At 43.7% G+C, this 10,495-nt stretch overlaps 1 protein-coding gene across 2 annotated transcripts; it reads left to right on the top strand.

Annotated features, from left to right (window-relative positions):
* Positions 1 to 303: 303 nt before the first annotated feature.
* LOC127318073 (F-box protein At5g67140) lies at positions 304 to 8,725 on the top strand. 2 transcript variants are annotated; one of them, XM_051348696.2, is made up of 5 exons: positions 304 to 679; positions 789 to 935; positions 1,051 to 1,177; positions 1,796 to 1,894; positions 8,279 to 8,725. In XM_051348696.2, the coding sequence occupies exons 1-5, from the start codon at positions 561 to 563 to the stop codon at positions 8,480 to 8,482; spliced, it is 696 nt and encodes a 231-aa protein (XP_051204656.1). In that variant the 5' UTR covers positions 304 to 560; the 3' UTR covers positions 8,483 to 8,725. The 2 variants fall into 2 exon arrangements, with proteins under 2 accessions (XP_051204656.1, XP_051204655.1); XM_051348695.2 differs by having other exon boundaries at positions 305 to 679; positions 1,042 to 1,177.
* Positions 8,726 to 10,495: the final 1,770 nt, after the last annotated feature.

The following is a 10,495-nucleotide window of genomic DNA, read 5'->3' as shown; positions in this document are numbered from 1 at the left end:
TTATGTACGTACCGCTCACATGTCTACCAAATAGTCGTGTTGCCATTGTCTTGACAATACACATGTTTGCTTTATGACCCCTTGGTGCGAGGTTACTAGTCCAGTATTCCTGGAGATAAAAAAACATGACAGAACTTGATGAAACATCACAGCGCGAATCTCGGAGCGGCAAATCGACGGTAGAAGCCGTTCATGGTAGTGCAGTTGCAGTCCTAGTCTATGCACCTATCAGCAATTTATTGATCTTTTTGAAACGTCCCGAGCAGGGCAGCTTCATGGCGCCACGCCGTCCACACGAACAATCCGGCCGACCCCCCAACCGCAAGCAAAGGTCCCCCAACCGTGCGTGCAGGAACCAAATCCAAGCGAGAGCTAGCGCGCCCCGCTTCGATGGCGTCCAATCGCACGTCGCGTCGCCTTCCCGCCCGCATCACCTTCACGTGAGCCTTCGCGCGCGATGTCGCCGCCGCTAGTATAACCCTTCTTGCTTTTCTCCGCGCGACCAGCGAGGGAGCATAGAGGAGGAACAGAGCGAGCTCCAGAAGCAACCGCGCCAAAAAATGGACGGCGACGCGCCGATGGTGGCCGCGGCGGAGGAGGAGCCGCACGTCGAGCGCCTCCCCGCCGACCTCCTCGCCCACATCCTCTCGCTCCTCCCCACCTTCCACGACCTCGCCATGTAAGAACTAAGACAGCGCGCGCGCCTTGATTCAATTCCCATGCCCGCTTCTGCTTATCGGATGATGCCAAGCTTGAATTGCCTCGCTCTAATTTGCTTCGGTCGTCAGGGCCGGCGGAGTGAGCCGGCGGTGGCGCCGCGCGGTGGGACGTTCGCTGGCGACGCGGCGGCGGCTGAGCTTCGCGGGGCAGCGCACCGGCGACGACTCCACCGCGCGCCTCGTCCGCGCCGCCATCAACCTCCGTGACCTCGACATGTGAGTTCATCCACCGATCGATCACCCCGAACAATCAAACAATCAATTACAGCTCTCTCGCTGCATCTCGAAGATTTTCCCTAACCCTCTCCGCCCGTTCTTGGAGTTCACGAAGCTGCTGGGGATGCCACATCAGCGACCGAGGGCTGCTCGAGATTTCGTCCGCGGCGTGCGTCGCCAACCTCACCTCCGTCTCCCTCTGGGGATTGGCCGGGATCACTGACAAGGGCGTTGTTCATCTGGTATTTACTCAATCAAACATGGTTTTCATTTTCATCATTTCTCTCCATCAAACTTTATCGCACATTGACATGTCAAAACGTCAAAGTGATGGTGTGTTCATCGATCCTATCTGCTGCCTATTGCTATCATAGTGTAGAAAAAAGATTTAGATACTGGATTGCAAAGTCGCATCGAAGGATGTCGTCACCAATACAATTGAGGTGTTGCTTTCAGAATTATTCACTGTAAGAGGTCAAGGAATGAGACAATACATGCTTATCACGTCGACCCATTATGAAGGCCTAAGAATCTTACAATGATTTTCAGTATTTTAATTTCATTTGCCGTGAATCCACTTGTTTATATGCTAAAAGTTAAAATCAAAAATTTGACGAGTTGGCCTGAACTATTAAGGTTCAAACTTCAAACCACCTTTAACCCCCTCTCATCCTTAGTCCCTCTTGTATATGCCGGTTCAGTCTCTATTTCCCCTGCCATGTATTTGCAATTTTGTTCTACTTAAAATTATTGTAAACAGCGCTGCTCCATTTCGTCAAGAAAAAAAAGCCTGAACTACTAAGACAGGTTTACTTTCTTACCTAATATTTTGTATAAGTACTAAGACAGGTTCCGTGCAGGTTTCAAGAGCTCGTTCTTTGCAGCACCTGAACATTGGTGGGACTTTTATCACCGATGAATCACTCTATGCAGTTGCAAATAGTTGTGCAAATCTGAAGGTATGCATGTGTGTACATTTTTCTCCACATTCCCCAATCCCAACCTTCTTTCGTTTTGAATAAATATCATGTATCGCAATTCATGAAGTAGGTCATTAGTTGAACCAAACATGTAGCTAAACATCTTTATGTACACATCACTGTCTCTTGACGGAGATGTATAGCTAAGTTCATGACGAGAGTGGGTATTCCTTACTATTCAGCGACTTGCTTACAGATTTTGCGGCTAAGCCAAACAGAACAATAAGATTTATTTGAATGTCTTACTGTAGTAGCAGGAATAAGCAATGTACTCGCTCCGGTCTCTTTTAATTGACTCCAATTTAGCACAACTGTGTACTAAATTCGAGTCAATTAAAATAGACCGGAGGGATTAGTAGGGCTGCGCATCCATAATCTCCAGCACGATATATGGTTTTCAAAATAACCAATGAAACACATTTTTTGTGGATTGGGTTGTCGGATGCGAGTTGTTAAAGTTCCAGTTGAAAACATAACTCAAACAAATAGTACGCAAACTTGTGGCTCCTTTTCTCACAAAAATGACATAGAGAAAATTTAAACAAGAATTAAGCACCACCAACCAGTGAGAGTGGACAAAGTCATCCTAGAAAAACTTACTTATTGACATCACATCGGCTCTAAATTCTTAAAATATAAAAATACTTACGTGGTTACACCTAAAATTGATAGTCTTGCAACTTTTTTGTCAGCTTTTTGTTAAGTTTATAAATTCTTGAACATTCCCCTGTTTTGTACATATTTAAGAACTATAATGCAAGAACAAATATAATTAATATGTGAAATAGTGTGATATTTATTTTATTAGATTGAGTAAAATTCATTGTAAAAATATATTCTTAAGCATGACAACCTGGAAATATAATAAAACGGTTATCCGATAAAATAAACTACATTATCACAAGAAAATATATTTGCTAGTAAACTTTATAACTATATGACAAACATATATGTTACCGTATAGAAAAATGGATACATTGTTAACTTTGGTAATTATACCTAATAATAGTACTTAAGGTAAACCATTGTAAGATGTACCATAAGAAAGGCATACCTTTAGTGACAAAATGACTTATGTTGAGGTAAAAATGTTTATTATAAAAAGATAAGTTCACTTGATTTAACTTGTCTTGGTTGGAGCAACGAAAAAATGTATGTGGTTAGAATATATTGGGCACTGATACAAAAATAACGCAAACTTTGTACATTGTCAACAAAGTCAGGTTATCTCTTGTTCACAACATACACGATGAGCTATTTGTTTGCATGCAAGGTGTTCGAATAATTGATGAAATAAGATTATAAAGAGATTTCAAGTGCAACTTTTATTTCAACCCTAACTATACTTCAATAGTATTCTAGAAAAACACAATAAATCTAAATAGGAAATATCTCATAAGAAATATAATTCATAATGTAAGTGCGGCAAACTGTACATGATGTCAATGATGACATGTATTTTTCTTTATTACGCACGAACAAGTGTTCATGATATTGCTTGTACACGTGCCCTTCGTTCCCATGCAAGGTGTTGTGTACAAGTACTTCAAAGGCAAGAGGAGTTTCTTAGACATAAATTTTTCAAGTGTCTATTACAAATATCAAATGAAGAAAATGAATGCAACTAATTTTCTATCCAACTAGTGTTTAATTTTGCTGGTAAAAGATCCCAAATCACCTCCGTTTGGCAGATCGACCATGTTTTGGGCACTATATGCAAAGTACTTTAATGATAGTCATTTTGTAGTAACACAGTAAAAAAGAAATGCACATGTCATATTTATAACTTCGGTGGATTGCAATAGATACTTTGGAGAGAAGGCAACTTAACAATGCTAATAGTAATACAAATGGTTTGTGGATCATGGTTTGGTTTGAGAATCATGTATCAACTTTGTTGTGAAGGGCATCAATAATATATATCTTATTTTTCTTGGATCGTGAGCTTACCCTAATTCTTCAATAAACAAAGTTATATTTATTATATGTATCATCATTGGTATTGTACTCTTCGGATGTATGATTACTCAACTCATGGAAAAGTTAAACATACATGATATACTAGAATCAACGACTGGTTACAAAAAAATAAAGACATGTGAATTCAGACCGGGTAGTATGGAAATTTCAGATGTTTAAAAGCAAAATGAGTACAAAAGTATCGACATTTTATTCGAAATGGGAGCTCAGCCTCGGCCTCTGCATCGAATCGATGAACACAACCTTAATTTTATTGTATAGTTGATGGTATCAAAGTTTACATCTCAAGAATTACTCGAAGTTGCAACATTAAGCATCCATCTAAACAAAGAACATAAAAAGGCTCTATGCATCTTGTAGACGTTTATAACGAAGCCAACCACCCTAGCTCAATATAGACGTACAACTGCCATCTTCCGATTACACCCATAATTTATAGGTTCCCGATGCTTCACAGGTATGAGATAGGACCACATATCAATCAACGAATCTGCCATGTGGATAACCTGCAAAGTTGAAACCCTGTTAAAAACTAAACCGTTTCGACAATTTTTAATTGTCCAAACTAAAACACAAAGTCCAACATGAATTATTGCTTTATTTTTTTTTACCAATCCCATTTAGCCAGTTCCCATAAAGATCAATCACATTTGCTTGAGAGGGAATATTAGACATGAAATGCACTACTCTTTAAATAAGATGGGAGAACTGGTAAGGTACAAAAAGATGGTCAATTGTTTCATGTGAATCACAAAAGACATATTTTGTGCAAGTGTTCCAGCGTCTATTGGCCAGATTATCCTTGCTAAGAACCATCTTCTTATAGTGGTTCCTTTATCATACACGTGCAATTTTGGATAAATACAATATGTCCATTCATGTAATCAGTATACATAGGCTTAAACGAAAAATACTTATTGTAGTTAGGCACCATTTAAAAATCTACGCACCAAAATTATACAAGTTTGCCCTTTATCTCCCCTTGGAGCTCTCGTAAGTCCTATATTTAGTGGAGCTTAAGATAAAATATCAGCGACTATAACGCTTTTATGTAGAACTAGCATCCACGGGTCCTTAATTTTATTTCTCAATGCACATATATAATTCATAACTCACTATAAAAATTCAAAACAAATAAGGAATATCATAATATACTACATCATGATAATACCGAAAGCAATAACAAGATAGTATTTTTGTGCATCTGCGTGATACCAAGTTCTAGGTCCTCTTGTTATTCTTTCAATGTAAGTTCCACACATGTGTTCTGCGGCCATCATAAGTGTCAACTCAACAACCTCTCCTTTTAGATGTATTATTGTGTCAGAAAATGTGGTTGCTACAAACACAGGTATAACGGAATGAATACTTCTTTTCTGATTAATCCAAACAACACTTTGATATTCATAAATATCTAGAGACAACCATGCACCGTAGTATTTTGTGTCAAACATACAAAATAGGCTTAGCAAATCTACAATAATTGTTGGGGTAAAAAAATTTGTCGCCAGGCCGGTGGTGTGGATGCTAATTTTTTTAGGCAGCCTCCTCAAACCGCTTCAGTACATGCAAGCCAAAGAAAAATTAAGTGAAATATGGTTGCGATCAAAGCACAACAGCACATCTTTACATACATCTTTTCAATCCACAAACTCAACAAATTTGATCTATAAAACATGCACCTCTCTACCAAATAGATTAATCTATGATTATGCCATAATACATGATATGTTGATGCGAGTGTACATTTAACCATACATGAAGTAATGCCGAGAGTAAATTTGGCAAACATGGACAACTGTTAAGGTTATAGAAAAATTTTGATTTAGAATGCAACTCTGCAATTTGTAAATTTCCTTAAATTAGCGATACTTAATATATATCAGATGGTGTAGTAAAGATAAGATGTTTTGTGTTAGAGTACGTCATGGGCCTGGGTCCGTTAGTCTTATGGTTTGCTTAGGGGTCAAGTAAGCCTTGCTTGGGAGTCAAGTAAACCTCTCTATATAAGAAGAGGAGATGTATCAATCTAATCAAGCAAGAATTAAGAAGGAAATCCCTTCCCTCTTGCCCGGCCGTGGGCAAAAGGCCCCGGCCGGCCTTCTTGCGCCCTCGCAGCCCTCTCTCTCCCTCCCAAACCCTAGCAGCCACATAACACTTGGTATCAGTTTTCCTGGGTTCGATCATGTCCAGCCCTCCACCGAGTTCTTCGCACCCACCGCCGCTGCAATCCGACGTCCCCGCCGTTCTCTCCCCGGCGGAGATCATCGCAGCCCTCCGCGATCTCGCCACCGCGGTCCACGAGATCCACCTCTACTTGGCTGGCCCCTACGGGCCTCCACCGCCGGCGGCGCTGCTGTCGTGGCAGCCGACGCACCAGGCGGCCTCCGCCGCGATCGCCGGGCTGCTGCAGCCGACGTTGTTGCTGTCGTCGCCGCCGCCACCCGACGCCGGGCTGCTGCAGTCCCCGCTGCCGCTGTCCACCATCTCCTCGGCGCCGGGGGTCCCTCTTCTCCAGCAGCCGGCCGCCTTCTTCCCCACCGGGACGCTGCAGCAGCAACAGCAGCCGCCGCCGCCACCAACGCCGCCGCTGCAGCTGCTGTCCTCACCGCCGCTATCCCTGCCGTTCGGTGGGCAGCTGCAACAGCAGCAGCTGTCGTCGCCACCAACACCGCAGCAGCAGCTGCTGCCGCCACCGACGCCGTCCCTGCCTTTCGGCGGTGTGGGAGCGACCTTGGCCCCGGGCTCTACATCGACACCGCCCGGGATGCCCTTCCACCATGTCCGTTTCCCTCCGTCGCCATCACCGCTTCCGACTTGGATCGCTATCCGCCACGTGTCGGCGGCGGTGAGGCTGCTGCGCGCGGCCTCCTAGTGCGTCGGCGTGTGCGGGAGATGCGTGATCTGCAGTTGCAGCTCCTCCAAGTTGCGCTTCGTTGCGCAAGGGACCTCGATCTCGTCCGCTGCGTTGGGGATCTTGGGCGTGCGGTTTCCCCCACGGGCGGCGAACATGCTGTTTTTCCCGCGGGCAGCGACCTCAAAGTGTGCGCCATCGACAGTCATCCAGCGGGGAGAAGGCATGGTGTCACCGACAGGAGCGCACCGCGTAGCACCACTGCATTCCGCCGCCGGCCGCCGCGCAGGCTCCTTTTGTCCCGCTGGTTTCCATGGGATACAGGTGGTTGTACAGGTGCACGTCCGACGGGCGGATGGTGTCCACTTTATGTTTAGGGGTCAACAATAAAGCGTCCTAGTCTATTTCAGGTTGAGAGTAATAAAACACGCCGAGATGTAAAAGGCTCGTATTTAGATGTTAGGGTTGTGTTGTGTCGAGTCATGGTTTGTTTAGGTTGCAGCTCGAGGACGAGCTGCATGTCCAGGTGGGGTGTAGTGTTAGAGTACGTCATGGGCCTGGGCCCGTTAGTCTTATGGTTTGCTTAGGGGTCAAGTAAGCCTTGCTTGGGAGTCAAGTAAACCTCTCTATATAAGGAGAGGAGATGTATCAATCTAATCAAGCAAGAATTAAGAAGGAAATCCCTTCCCTCTTGCCCGGCCGTGGGCAAAAGGCCCCCGGCCGGCCTTCTTGCGCCCTCGCAGCCCTCTCTCTCCCTCCCAAACCCTAGCAGCCACATAACATTTTGACACCCAATAGAATATGCTCTTGATATTTAAATGAATTTTAAATATATTTTAAAATGTTCAAATTTCCAGCCGAAAATATGCCGCCTACATCTCCATGTTCTATGGTATCACCAAGTTGTTTCAAGAAAAGCAATATCTTATGTCGTGTGTAAAAAGGATAAATTTTGATGCTAAAAAAGCTTTTCACGCGATTTTTTTTTACACATAACACACAAGTGTCACATCTTCGCGAAACTTGACTTGCATAGGTTTAATATCGAGATGTACGTGCGGAGGTTTTTGTTCATATTTTTTTCAATATTTAAAATGTATTTTTTGGGTGGCAGGTACATATGCATGATCAAAAGTGAATCTCCCGTGTTATATAGTCTAGATTCCGGAAGTCATTTATACAGTACTATGTGGGTTTTTTTTTAAAAAAAATGGACTACGGTTCTTGATGCTATATCTCCTTGCATAAAAAAACTTACCTAAAGATGATGTTACATGGATGGGTTTGTGATGATAGTGGAGCATCACCCAACCATGTGTTCTCCCAAAACCGGCATGGATGTATTCACCGCATCCAAACTAGACGAGGCTTAACAGTAACCATGCCATCATTGTCGACGATGACGGAGCCAGATTTTTGTACCATGAAACATGTGGTCGCAACTATCAGTACATGTTTAGAAAGTTCAGGCACGAAGTGGATATTGAAAATGCGGATAATTTCCATGGACTTTGGACTTTGTTTTGCAGAGCATCATCCTGTGGAGCTGCCGCCACGTGACGGAGGCCGGGCTGGTGGCGCTGGTGAACAAGTGCCCGGAACTGGAGTGCATCAACGTCGGCGGCATGCGGGTGTCACCGGAGAGCTTCGCCGGCCTGCTCTCCATCAGCCCTGCTCTCCGCATCAGGTCCATTCCGCAGATCCTCAACGCCGACGTCGTTCAGGTCGCGTGAGCGAACTGCGCGGGATTGCCAAGACTGTATATATTGCTCCATATGGGATTCGTCTCGCCGTTGATTCATCTCGTGTTGATGTGTTGTGCATATGTTGACTTGTACATGTTACAGTGAATAAAAATTGTATGAAATGGACATACATATACTCTGCAAAATTAGCATGCCTGTCTAGGAAGCAGCTGGATACTGTGCAGTTCACTGACATTCATTTAATCAATTGTTATCAGATCGGTTTGACAATGGAATCTTTGCTATTCATGTTCAATTTTGTTGTGAGATTCTGGAGTAGTTCCTTGGCCGATCGTGCTGGATGGTAGACCAGGAATAGGGGTTTCAGGCTCTCAGTGATTTCAGAGTAGTTCACCTGAACCTAGTTTCCTGATGGAAACGTACTCCTACTCTCACCAACCATTAACCAACCTGTGAGATAGGGACACGAACCAAACTTAAGGTGCTTTGGTCTAACTGTCCCCGTGTCCGGCTTTAGTGGATTGATTCGCTTTCACGCCATGGATGGAGCACCAACATACCAAGTGAGTTGACTCTTCTGTCAAAAAAAAGTGAGTTGACTCTGAAGGAGCAAATGCATATTCAGTGGTTTCAACTTTATTTGATCCAAGTTTTGCACGTTTTAGGAAGTGTCAGCACGGGGGAGGGGGTAAAGTGCCAATTTTTGGAACCTCACCATGCTTGTTTTCAAAATCTAATCCAGTGCACCACTTGGGGGTCGTTCACCGCCGTTTTCAGGTTCCCCTCGCGTGTTTCTTCCTGCATCACATCGGGCTCAACAAAAGCAAGCTCGCCATGGGCATCATGGCAGAGCTTGACAGAGCATGGATAGAGCTCCCGCGGGAAGTTTACCCCAAAGAAGACAACAATAGAGAAAGCTTGATTTGGGAGGCATCTGATTTAGCTACGACGATCCTCCGACATGATGGATTCATGGATGACGAGGTTGAATGAGGAGTTTTCAAGCCTCCATTGTTGATGTGAGAGACTAGCGAAATCAGTTCCTTTTAATATTGCATACAGTGGGTGGTTTGACATGTAGGAAGCACACATCTAATTTGTTGCATTCATATTGGCATGTTGCGAAGCTTTATGGGTGTAGGCTTCAAAGGGATTTATCCAGTGATGCAATATGCGTATGTGATGTTGTCTCCGTTAGACACATATACATTGGATGTGTTGGTTTTCCTTGTTGCAAACAATGACACACTTTTCCAGAAAATAAGAGTTTTGTTGCATTTTTTTACTAAAAGGGTGTACTCAAAATGTTGTAAGTATTTGCATAACTTTTAGAACTATGGGAAAACAATGTTGCAATGGGTGTTGTATAAACATGTACAATTGTTGCGCTTAAGGGTTTTGTTGTGACAATCAGGAACGCTATGAACTGTCGCCGTGGTGAACAGACAGATGCCATGAGATGGCTTGACTTGGGGCCGAATGTGCGCTAGAGGATTCAACACTCTTGTTTGGTAATGGTTTCATAGCATTCTACGGAAACTAACAAGTGAAGAACAAAACCCTAGTATTAAACAAAAGCTAAAAGAGATAAAAACAAAGAAATAAAATATCTCATATAGATATGGGTTTGGGTCCAATTCGCGATTTCATCATTGCATTATGGATTCAACACTCTTGTTTGGTAATGGTGATAAAAAAAACAAGAAGCATAAAGAGGACACACTAGTAGAAAAGATGGCTTTGGTTTTTTGATCCAAAGAGCATTAGCACCGGTTTTGGTATCAACCCAGACTAAATGGGGGCATTAGCACCGGTTCAGGTGGCCAAGACGTCCAGGGGACCAGCCGCGGCATTAGCACCGGTTCATGTGGGATCTTTAGCACAGGTTCGTGACACGAACCGGTGCTAAAGGTTCCGCGGCTGCTAAAGCCACCTTTGCCTATATATCAACTCACCCCAACCAGCCCTCTCACTCTATTTTTTCTTGGAGGAAGGTGTGAGGGTTGTGTGCTTGTTTGATTTTCTTTCCCATGCATATGA

This window comes from Lolium perenne, chromosome 7 (assembly GCF_019359855.2).
Source record: "Lolium perenne isolate Kyuss_39 chromosome 7, Kyuss_2.0, whole genome shotgun sequence".
Taxonomy (NCBI): Eukaryota; Viridiplantae; Streptophyta; class Magnoliopsida; order Poales; family Poaceae; genus Lolium; species Lolium perenne.
This window is presented reverse-complemented; position numbering and strand designations above follow the sequence as displayed.

Bases quoted from the DNA above. Each gene is read 5' to 3' on its own strand.
- LOC127318073 (XM_051348695.2), top strand. From the start codon at position 561: ATGGACGGCGACGCGCCGATGGTGGCCGCGGCGGAGGAGGAGCCGCAC. The intron at 680-788 runs GTAAGAACTAAG...TTCGGTCGTCAG, and splicing joins ACCTTCCACGACCTCGCCAT to GGCCGGCGGAGTGAGCCGGC. The intron at 936-1,041 runs GTGAGTTCATCC...CCGTTCTTGGAG, and splicing joins AACCTCCGTGACCTCGACAT to TTCACGAAGCTGCTGGGGAT.